The sequence below is a fragment of the Aquarana catesbeiana genome, linkage group LG01 (genome assembly GCF_042186555.1).
Source record: "Aquarana catesbeiana isolate 2022-GZ linkage group LG01, ASM4218655v1, whole genome shotgun sequence".
NCBI classification, from domain to species: domain Eukaryota; kingdom Metazoa; phylum Chordata; class Amphibia; order Anura; family Ranidae; genus Aquarana; species Aquarana catesbeiana.
Genome location: NC_133324.1, coordinates 67,399,618 through 67,412,102, shown reverse-complemented (window position 1 = coordinate 67,412,102; position 12,485 = coordinate 67,399,618). Strand labels below are relative to the sequence as shown.

The 12,485-nt window shown below is 40.9% G+C and overlaps 1 protein-coding gene across 2 annotated transcripts in view; it reads right to left on the bottom strand.

Moving 5' to 3' along the window:
- The window catches only part of DCC (DCC netrin 1 receptor), a 980,705-nt gene that overhangs the window by 112,454 nt on the left and 855,766 nt on the right, over positions 1-12,485 (bottom strand). For both annotated transcript variants that reach the window (XM_073619854.1, XM_073619846.1), the window contains exons 17-19: positions 10,311-10,549; positions 10,003-10,141; positions 5,421-5,528 (exon numbers count right to left, since the gene is read on the bottom strand). In XM_073619854.1, coding sequence (XP_073475955.1) covers positions 5,421-5,528; positions 10,003-10,141; positions 10,311-10,549 — 486 coding nt within the window. The remainder of the gene's footprint in view (positions 1-5,420; positions 5,529-10,002; positions 10,142-10,310; positions 10,550-12,485) is intronic.

Genomic DNA, 12,485 nt, shown 5'->3' with positions numbered 1-12,485 from the left:
ATTACACTGAACCATGCAGGCTACAACTTCACTGCACGTTGCTGAGTCCTTACATGCCAGTTTCATCTTAGAATCTTAAAGGAAACCTGTACTGTAATATACACAGAGGGTGCCACTGCTAACCTTGTGTCTGGTCTTTCTGATTGCTTTGGTGGCATTGATGAACTGTTAACCACCACAGCCATAGAAGAATGGTCCCCTGAGGTCTGATAGCTGCTGCCCTGTTGACTGCCTGACTTCTTGGGGTTCTTCAACACAGGAAGACCTACCACAGCTAAATGTGCCGGAATGTAAACTGGGGTGCGCACACGCAGCTCAGTGTACATTCTACAGAAGACTGTAAGTAGGCAGGTAGTTTTATTTTATTTCAGATGAGCCTGCCTGCTCCCAGTTTTATTATTTTAAACTAAATCAATGGTCTCCAAACTGTGGCCCGGGGGCCGGATGCGGTTCTTTGCTTGCCTTCATCTGGCCCCTGGGGCATTATTCCCCTCACTGATACAAAACACTATTCCTCCCACTGACACCAACAATGGGCATAATTCCTGTATAACTAATACCAAAAATTGGGCACTATTCCTACCACTGATACCAAAGATGGGGCACTGTCTACTCCCGGTGACACCAGGACAATTTCTACCCTCACTGGCCACAGTGCGGCCTCCCTGAAGTCTGAAGGACAGTAAACTGGCCCTCTAATTAGAAGGTTTGGAGCCCACTGGATTAAATAAATAATTGCAGCTCTTTAGTACATACAAATTATGTAAAATAATACTTGAAGGAAAGCCCCACTATGTGACAGTCCAAATGTGCAAAAAAATTATTAGTGCCCACCGCTGTGATTAAGTGTTGCACCAAAGCCAGTGTAAACCTCCTTTCACCCAACGGACAAAGTGCAAACTCACCGCAGGGATATGCTGCCAGGTGGTAAGCAGCAATAAATGCGTTCACACCAGGTTAATGAAGGCATCAATCTCATTTTCAGCAAGTCTGGTCCCCTCCTTAACTTTGTCCTACACTGGGAGTAGCACTCCACATTGGTACTCATATGATACCACTGGGCACCAGGAGTAAAATGATCATCACAGTGTGGTATTTATCATATCTCTATTATGTCTCCACGCGTTACAGAGCGCCACTAAAAAACAGCACAAAGCATCCCTCTGAACGGGTCAAAACAAACAGACAATGCCGCTACAAGCTAACATCAAATGACGCCACTACGGAGACCCATGTGGCGGCGTGGCGTCATGCTCATGGCTCCGCCCAACATGTTTCACGCCTTATGCGTGTCCTCATGAACGTTTTTATCTTGTTTTTTTTTTTTTTTAGACTTTAGTTTCATTTTATAGTGTAAACTGGTATATTCACCATTAATAAATAATAATAATTCTCCCGTCTATATTGAATTACTATTAACACAAAATGAACAGGGAACATGAACCAAAAGGCTACACACACACTATTGGATGTCCTCAGTGAAACTGCCCCTTCTTCCCCTGTACTTTTGTAGGGGACATCAGAAACAGCAGGAATCAAGTTAAGTGACCAAACATAACCACTTATTTTAGGGACACTGCTGAGTAAAACAGACGACCACAGTTATAGTATTAGCCTCTCACAGTGCTTGTTCTCATAGAAAGCCTAGGGCCTTTAATAGAACTGTAACGTTCCTTTTACCAGTAAAGTACACAAGATATGCCAGACAGGATCTGTTGTTGCTCTGTTCTACCAGAAGACTTTAATCAAACACCACTTAATCTCATAATGCATAAACATGATAATATGTCTGGGGAAAATTACACAGTTCTAGGCTTTTTATCAGCCTTTGAAAACATTTCGGCAATGCAACAATAGACGCTGTGTGGGCGCCTGGAGATACTTCAACGACAACATCTACAGCTGTTTTGTACTTTAACAGAAATTTAAACAAGGGGAATCATTTATTTTTTGTTAACTTAGTTAAATGAGAACTCCAGGCAAACATGCAACAAAAGGTTCATTTTGTTTATCGTCTGACCAAACAAGCAAGAGCAAAAGATTTCCAGAGGACTAGGGGGCCAGTCTGGGGAGACACACGGGCAGAACAGGCAGCTGCCTAGGGCTTCTTTGGCAACTTGGTACCACCATTCGGTAACATCTATGTAAAACCAATACTTTTTATTTTTCAGTTGTGAATAGACCTAGGAAGTGTAGAAACCCCAGATTTATATTGCTGCCTGTGCCCCCATTTTGGAGCTTCAACCTATTTGTCACAGTGACCAATGCCTCTAGTACAGAAAATAATAAAAGTTTTGATAGAAACATGATGTGAGGAGAGATATTTACACCTGTTGATCCTGCCAGAAATCAAGCAAACTCCTAACTTCTGCTTCTTCTGCACTGGAATCCCAGATGAGGTGGCAGCGATGTGCTGGTTAGGGATCTTTACCAATTGAAATGAGGTTTTTAGGCCAGCCAAATTGCTTTGGTTTGGCAGCTCTCCACAAAGAGGGGGCCCCTTAAAAATAGGGGTGAGTCAAATTATGTAGCTTATATACAGTTGAACCCCCATGGTTTATTGGATCAGTAAGTAACAACAGAAAGGATAACAACCAATGTGTTTCGGGGGCCCAGAGATCTATGTATGGGCAGTCATGGGAATGTACATACAGCAGTATTAACGCGTTTCAGCCAAAGAGGCCTTAATCATAGCCCAGAAATCTCTACATTCCTCAGGCTTTAAGTGTAAGTTCACCTTCAGGAAGAATTTAAAAAATCTCACTTTAAAATTCCATATCCTTGGAATAGTACATACCAGTTGGCCCCTTATCCCCCTCCGTCATGCCATCCCATAGCACAGCTAGAGAAGAAGGCTGCCCACATTGGGTTGGAAGACCCAAAGCAACTGCTACTGAGCAAGCTGAAGCAGTAAGAGTGCACTGCATACATGCATAGTTTGAACAGCCCAGAGCAGACACAAGAGAGAAGCGGCTAGATATCCCTCTCTCTCCTAAATTTTTCTTACTGGGCCTCCCTCCTGCCGTACTTCCCGGACTAGCCAAAAAGCTACCAACGCAAATACTTACAGCAGCCAGATGTCTAATATCCTTACACTGGAAACGCCAAAACCCTCCGTCATTATCTGATCTGTATACCAGAATTAAAGACGTAGAGATTATGGAATCCATGACAGCCAGACTCACAGATAAAGTAGACAGACATACAGCCACATGGGAGCCATGGCATAGGAAACTGGAAACCCCCCACGATTCCATGAGACCCTCCCCGCTTGAACAATTGTACACACCTGGAGCCCTGGAGAGATGAGCCCTAATGTATGGACCCTTTTTTCTCTTTTTTTTTTTTTTCTGTTTACTTCTTTCACTTCCCCTTTCTTTCTTTTCTTCTCTCTCTTCTCTCTTATTTCCTCTTTGAGAAGAATGGACCAAACAATTTTCATAAGTCAGTCTAGTTTTCTACGGTCCGCTCTCCCTTTTTTTTTTTTTAGAGAGAAATTTGTTATGAATACTATGCTTTTATTGCCTCTTTTTTTTGGTTGTTTTTCCACATGCAATGTTACTTTCAACAATTGTATTGTATACTTGGAAGCTTAATAAAAATTGTCAATTATAAAAAAAAATGTAGGGTTTCATTGCTTACTGTTTGAAAAGTAAGTCTGATATGATCAGGATCATTGAAACAATGATTCAGCAATGGAGCATTTACTAAACCAATATATTATTATTATACTCTTGTATCATTTGATTGGTGTTCCTTCTGGTGCAACCCCTCTGAAACCCCAATTAGTGTTATCAGCCTTGGTGGACTACAATACACCTTCCATATGGAGAAGAGGAAAAAGGTAGTGTCATGGTCAGAGGTCAAACTCGGAGACCAGAAGCTATAGCAGTATAGAGACTCCCACTGACCAGCAGGATAGATATACAAGCAGGTCACCTTGGCGGATGACGCAGGCACACCCGAGGAGCAAGGTTCAAGTACAGGCAGTCCCCGAGTTACGAAACGGGCTAGGGACTGTAGGTTTGTTCTTAAGTCGAATATGTTTGTAAGTTGGAACAGCATGGGCAGAACGGGAGATATGTTTTCTGATGTTCCGTCGAATGTGCCCGACGTTGAAAAGGGTCTGTCGAAGGTGCCCGCCGTTCGTAAGTAGGAGTCGTTCGCAAGTCGGATGTTCGTAACTCTGGGACTTCCTGTACCAACTGCTATTCACCAGATCAGATTACCAGCTCCTGATGGTGGAGATGGGTTTTGCTGTGTCTTTGTACCAGGTTGCAGTCCTCAGGATCGCTCCACCATTAGGTAAGCAAGCTGGGGTCCAGTAGCAGATACAGCAGGTAGGGATCAAACAGAGGCGCAGTCAGTAAACGAGCCAAAGGTTGATAAAAAGTAGTTACAGTTTGGGATCAAGCAGAAGTGTAGTCGAGGAACAAGCCAAAGGTCGATAACTAGTGGTAGCGAAGATACAGACAGCAGCAGGAGTGACAAGCGTGAGATATTGGCTGGAGAGAGCACAATTATCTGGCAAACGGGAAGTGTAAAGGCATGGCTTACATAGGAAGTTCATGGGAGGAGCAAAGAGTTCAAGTTTCACAAAAAACAAGATACAAGGCAAGATTGTCTAAGGCATCAGACAGTGAGCCTATCAACATCTCAGGTGGCTCAGCAAGAAGAGTTACTGACAGACACAGCAGAGGTTCTGGGTTCAGATCTAGGCCCTGACATAGAGTTTCTGTAGTCCAACAGGGAAGAACTTAGGCAGGGCTGACAGCACTGCTGGGGATATCAGGGAAGTAGAGTCAGAGTTCACCAAGAGCTTGTAGTGTTTTTAATGCTGGGAAATGTGTATGTAATGCTGATATGTATTACATATGTTTCTTGTGCCCCTGGGGCCACAGTTTGGGGACCACTAATATAATCAAAAATAAAATAAAAAACTGAGCAGGCAGGCTCATCTGCAATAAAATAAAACTACCTGCCTGCTCACAGTCTTCTGCAGAATGTGCACTGAGCTGCCTGCCTGCGCACCCCAGTTTACATTCCAGAACATTTAGCTGTGGTAGGTCTTCCTATGCTGAAGTGCCCCAAGAGGTCAGGCAGCAACTATCAGAGCTCAGGGGACCATTCTTCTATGACTGTGGGGGTTAACAGTTGATCCATAAATGCCACCAATCAGAAAGATTCCCAAATATTAGAATAATGTGCAGAGATTCTCAATAATGCTTTGCCACACGTTCACGGGACTCATTCAACCCTGGAGGCCCATAGAGGTTGTGCCACATGACCCAGTGATAGGCACACGTCAACCGGAGCAGAAAACTTTTCCCTTTTCTACACTTATACACATAAACAAAATGTAAAAAAGGAAGTAAAGGGTGAATAAAGAAATCTGCAAAGCAAGCAAATGTATACAGTACCGGTAATCTTGCCGTTGGCTTCGATTGGTGGCTGCCAGCTGACTATAACAGCTCGAGGCTTCCTTTCCCTTGTGATAACTGTTAAGTCCTTCGGGGCAGATGTTGGAGCTTGAAGTGTGGAAGAGAAAAAAAAATGAGTTGGCCAAGTAGGAAGTATAAATTAACAGCACGACAATACAGGCGCTGGTAGCACTTACGATCATAGCGGAGGGAATTATCAGGGAAATTTACATGTACAATTTTGACATTTTGACACATTTGTGCCCCAGAGTTTTCTTTTACTAGCACAGGAGATAAACTCTGACATGAAAGGAATATGTGTGTTGAATGTCTACAGCAATCTTCTTTTACCTTGATTCTTTTATGGAGGGGGGATGGGAGTGGGTAAACTCATGTACCATATAATACAGATTTTACAGTACATGCTAATATTTACAATTCTATAACAGGCCAAAAAGACAAATTTCAAGCTCAATTTCCAAATCTGTTATTTTAATGGTATCTCACCTTATGTAGCTCATATTGCCAAAGGCTTAGGGTCCATTTGTGCCTCACTGCCCTGCACTGTAATGCAAGCATTTTATCGCATTGACGCATGTTGTAGCAAACTGGGTCAGGCAGCCTATACAGAATGCAACACGACTCATTGAACAAAAATGTAGGGTAGGCTGCAATTTTTTTTTTCAGAACAGGTTCATTCTGGAGGTATGTTGGGAATGTCATCACACTACAATGCACCAATGCAAGTATGGTGCATTACTGCATGTTGTGGAAGCACACTTTACTTCCCGATACCACAACATGCATCTATAAAAAATAATCCTAAAGGCCATTTCTGGGGCAAAATTCCAGGATCCTCTTTACCACAAACACCTACTAAAAGAAAGTGATTGTAAAGGGATTTTTAAAATAACAAACATGATATACCTACCTTTTGCACAAAGCAGCTCTGATTCTCCTCTTCTAGGGGCCCCCACCAGCGCTCCTGGCTCACTTTCCCCCCCAACCCCCCCCCCCCCACTAAGTACCCCCATAGCATGCCGCTTGTTTTGCGGGCACTCATGCAGGTATGCTCCTGAAACATGCTCTCTATGAGTCAATTGACACACACAGTGTGGCTTGGCCCCGCCCCCTCCTCACTGCCTGTGATTGATAGCAGCAGCCCATGGCTCCTGCTGCTGCTTCTAAACCAGTGAGAGAGAGAGAGAGAGAGAGAGAGAGAGAGCAGGGATGGATCAAGATTGGGCTTGGGTAAGTATAAGGGAGAGGCTGGGCGGGGGAACTACACATAGAAGGTTTTTTTTAATGCAGAGAATGCAGTAAGGTCTAAGAACCTTCTGCCTTTACGACCACTTTAAAGTAAAACTAAAGTCAAAATTGTGAAAACTTTTTTATCCTGTTGGATAGAGTAAGGGAGAGTTATAGTCCAAGTCCGTGTTTTATTTTGCCATTCATGTCCCATTGGGGAGATTTCCTATCACTTTTTGCCACATAGCCTAAACAGAAAATGGAAAACTGAGGGAATCCCTGATTGTCACCAAGGCCATCGGAGTTGGTGTCCCCATTGGAAGATTTCCCCTCTGTTACCATTCTGGGATGAGCCAAAATGTGGTATTTTCTTTCACTGACAATGGTAAACATGACAAATAGAGAGGGGGCATCTCCCTAACAAGGGCACAGACAACAATTAAAACCTGGCATTTGTTCTAATCCCTCTCCACTCTCTCCAAACCGAAAAAAAGGTTTGGCCTTTAGTTATACTTTGACAGTAAAAAAAAACAGCTTTCTACTAGTCGCTGCCATTCTCCCGATCGCTTTTGTTACCGCCCCCTCATGACATCATAAAGCCAGTCCCTTAAGATTAAAGGACCCCTGGGAGGACCAAGATGAGATACATATTCAGCATCAGTAATTATGGGCAATGGCTGCCCATAATTACTAGGAAGAGACATAGGCACTGCAAGAAGGACCCTTCTACTCTACAACGAAGAAGAATAAAGAGTCAAATGCAGCCTCCCGCATGACCATTGTTTCAGGTAAGTATTTAGGGTTTTTGGTTTAATCACTTTTTTTTTTTTTTTAAAGAGAAGGTGTGATTAGCTAGGGGTGGGTGGAGTGGGAGGGAAGGGTGTAGTTTTTTTTTTGTTTTTCTTGAAAGGCTAGAGATTGGCTTTGCTTTCACTCATTCCCTATGTTAAAAGAAAGCAACCCAGTCCGTAAAAGAAGACATTTTTATAATACATTTCAAGGAGGTGGGGTGTTAAATCCTTGCTCATGCATGTAAGGAGGTGCACATGCTGCTACTATTCGACGCTTCCCGGTGTGTCAAATAGCATGGCCCTTGCTGAGAGCTTTTTCCCTTCACCAATGTCACTACAGAAGCTCTTCAAGAGGATGAAGATTTAACACACCACCCAGATACAAGGCCGGCATAGCTCACAGTTGTTAGCTGCATACCTACTTTAATGAGCCTACAATGAATTTGTTTATGATTCACCACTACTTGTTCTACCATAAAAACCGTCAGCATGTTTTCAATAGCCACTATGATAAAATCAATGTCAATTCACTAAGATTACAAGGAAGGTTATCACTTAAAATACCACTAGCTTTAGGCTGGTAATAACTGTGAGTTTCAATGGGTATCCATTGAGGAAAGCAGAAGAAATAGCCTTTTGAGGTGGTGATAAAATATCACTTTGGTCCTGATTCATCTAGCTGCAAAAACATTAAAGGCACCCTAAAGCCCAATGGTAGTTTCAGCAAAAAAGTATTTATTTGAACCTAGGCAGCATAAAACCTCTGATTTTGAAATGTTATTATTGGTTTCTTTATGATTTAGCCCCCAGCAACAACAGAACATTCTGAGTCCTGAAAAATCACTGCAGAGAAGGAGTGCTGAGCTCTGTGTGGAAGCAGCAGTCTCTCTGCAGTTGTCCTACATTTATCCTGTGAATCAGAGCTAGAGCTCTTCAATCGGCAGGAAGCGTGAGTTTTGCTGATTACCGAGTTGTAGTTACATTTATACACAACTAAACACAGTATAATAGGTTGCTACTGAAATTGCAAAATACAATAAATCATTGCTGTTAAGAAAAATTATATATATATATATATATATATATATTTTTTTTTTTTTTTACCGCTTCAGCCACAGAAGGACTTTTTGCGATTCGGCACTGCGTCACTTTAACTGACAGTTGCGCAGCCGTACGACATAACACCAAAACAAAATTGACGTCCTTTTTTTCCCACAAATAGAGCTTTCTTTTGGTGGTATTTGATCACCTCTGTGGTTTTTAATTTTTGCTTATAAACAAAAAAGAGCGACAATTTTGAAAAAAAAGCAATATTTTTTACTTTTTGCTATAATAAATATCCCCCAAAAATATACAAAAAGACTCATTTTTTCCTCAGTTTAGGCCGATATGTATTCTTCTACATATTTTTTGGTTATAAGCATATATTGATTGGTTTGTGCAAAAGTTATAGCGTCTACAAAATAGGGGATAGTTTTATGGCATTTTTTTTTATTCAATTTTTTTTTTATTAGTAATGGCGGCGATCTGCGATTTTTATCATGACTGCAATATTTTGGCAGACACATCGGACACTTTTGACACTATTTTGGGACCATTGTCATTTATACAGCGATCAGTGCTATAAAAATGCACTGATTACTGTGTAAATGACACTGGCAGGGAAGGGGTTAAACACTAGGGGGGCGATCAAGGGAGTGATTCTAACTGTGGGGGCAGGGGCTACTCAGGACATGCCCAGATATCAGGGAGCAGTATATCCCTGTCATGTCACAAGGCAGAACGGGGAAATGCCTTGTTTACATAGGCATCTCCCCATTCTGCCTCTCCATCTCACGATCGTGGGCCGCCGGCGAAGATCGAGTTTGCGGGCGGGGCGGGCGCACGCAAGGCAGCAAATTAAAAGAGACGTACAGGTACGCCCGTTTGCCTGTACGAGCCATTCTGCCGACATGTATCTGTGTGCGGCGGTCTGCAAGTGGTTAAAGTAAAATAATATATGCAATTCTTGCACCAAGGTTTTTTAGAATTCAAGGTTAATCAAAAAAAATAAGTGGGAAACAATTATTTCCTTGAACGTGGATGTTGTGTACATTTTTGGCGCTGACACTGATCATACTAACAGGAGAGAGGAGGGCACTGCTGCTCCTTCAGTGTCCAATCAGCAGGCTGGGGGTGTATCCCTAACCAGGCTGTGCTGTTGCTAAAATGAGGGCCTGACTTTGCTTTCTAACAGCAGTGCTTAGCTCACAAGACTGACTGCACAGAATTACATATCTGTTGGTAGATAAGATATATAACACGTGTATTTTAAAAAATGCTTGCAGTTATCAGTCTTCAGGGACAACAGGTATAATGCCAATATAGTAGTAGCATTTAGATTTCAAGGTGGGCAGCACAAGAAATGGGACCATGTTTTTGCCACTAGAGTCTTCAAGAGACATAAGAAGCTAGTGGGTGACTCACATTAGACTCCAATTATTTGCATAGACAACTGGACTGACCCTTTCTAGTATACATTCTGTCCATTTAGTTGTGTTTACCTGTCTCATAAGTAGTGGCGTGCGCAGTCATACTCCATGTGCTCGATCGCCTTCCTTTCGTGACCATGACTGAAAACTCATACATTGTGTTTGGCTTGAGACCCGTAACAGTGTGGCTTAAAGACGTTGTATCGGCAGACTTGCAGAAAAAAAAAGACACCATCAATTCACATTCGAACTTTTTACACATTATTGAAAACAAAATAAAAAATACATTGTTGCTGGAGTTATACCTTAACACTGTAAAAAAAAAAAAAATGCTTTTCTATCATCCAGTTGTTTCTTCTGCCATTGTAGATATGACGTACCTTGTATTTCGAACTGGTGGAGTAGCTGGTTCTCCATCGTATGGTGTAGAAACGGACCTCTGCCGTCTTCTGGTTCTTTTGGACAGAGTTATCTGCCCAGCTGACCCTCACGGCATCATGCGTTAATGCGACGGCCTGAACACCTACTGGTGGAAGCATGGGGGTGGACATTTCTGGGACCGAGGTGGGGAAATCATCAATAAAAGGGTAAAACTCAATTTCTGAGGGATCCAGGGGGTCTGGATAATCATGCAGCAAATTAAAATAAAAGTCACACAGCAAAGAATAACACAATGGGTTAAATGCAACATAAAGGTGAAGAAAGGTGTGAGAGGGAAGAAAAGAATAAAAATTATTTATGTTTTATATTTTTAATATTCTATCATTTTAAATATATATTAATATCATTATATACTGTTATATAACATTATATCAACAATATATATATATATATATATATATATATATATATATATATATATATATATATATATAAGAATAACATATAGAATAATATATAATGATATAATTATCTATCTATCAATCTATCTATCTATCTATCTATCTATCTATCTATCTATCTATCTATCTATCTATCTATCTATCTATCTATCTATCTATCTATCTATCTATCTACAGTGTATATATCCACTTATCTAACCTTTCTAACTTCTCCATCTATTGAACTACAAGATTAATTTAAAACAATGGATTGTAAATTATGTCTATTAACGCGAAAGTGAACTGGATTGCTTTTTGCTGTAGTTTAAGGTACCATAATACTGTAAGAAGATAATTCGAATGGGATTATGTTCATTAATAGTGTGTAGTAGTCAAAAGTACATACTGAAATTAGATGATATACTGTATATGAGGGATGTCTGAAATACTAATTGTCACTTAATTCAGGCAATGTATTATCTGTGGTAAATGTCTAAGAAGAAAGTAGAAGAAAAGATAGTGTTCTTAAATGATATGATTTTTTTTTTGTAATATATTAACAATACCGAATATGAATCTTAACAGCATTACTCATGGCATAAAAATACCTATTTTTCTATTGACTTATAAGATGTCCCTGAATGTTCATTGAAAAAGAAAAGGTTCTATGCAAGACTGCATAAAAACATTTCCCAAATTTCTCAATTACTTTAAATGAAAAAAAGCTGGCATGTTGTTGTGAAATCATTTATAAAATGCCTGCTAATTCAAGCCTTAACACGTCCAAAGGCTCACAATATTGTGGTCTTGGGATGATCTGAATAGGAGATTTCTAATGCTGTCATCTTGGGATGCACTAAACAGTAGGTTCCTATTAGTATGGTTTGGGGTGGACAAAATAGAGGGATCCTACTACTAAGGTCTTGGTATGGACTAAATAAGAAGCTCATACTATTGAGCTTTTGGGATTGCCTGAATATGAGTCTTCTACTGCTCTGGTTTTGGGATGGACTAAATAGAAGATTATACTACTAGGGTATAGGGATGGTCTAAATAGGAGGCTTCTACTACTGTGGTCTTGGCATAAAATAAATAGAAGGATCCTACTACTAGGGTCTTGGAATGCACTAAACAGGAGTCTCCCATTTCTATGGTTTTTGGATGGACTAAATAGAATAATCCTACTACTGTGGTCTTGAGATGAACTAAATAGAAGGGTTTTCTACCACTAGGATCTTGGGATGGACTAAATTGGAGGCTCCTACTACCGTGGATTTGAGATAGCCTGAATAGGAGTCTTCTACTACTGTAGTCTCGGGATGGACTAAATTGAAAGATTCTACCACCAGGGTCTTGGGGTTGATGAAATAGGAGACGCCTACTACTATTGTCTAGAGTTGGACTAAATAGGAGGCTCCTACTACTGTGGTTTTTGGGTGGACTAAATAGAAGGATATTGCTACTAGGGTCTTGAGATGGCCTTAATAGAAGAACCCTATTACTGTGGTCTTGGAATAGACTAAACAGAAGAATTATATTACTTTGGTCTTGGGTCAGAATCTCTTACTACCGTGGTCTAGATAGGGATAAATAGAAGGTTGTTATTATTGTGTTCTTGGGATGGACTAAATAGAGGGTCTTGAGATGAACTAAATAGGAAGACAGATTCCAAGTTATTTGACTGGTGATTGTAAGGTTTATCAAGCAAAGCGGGAAGAGCTAGTAGAGTCACAG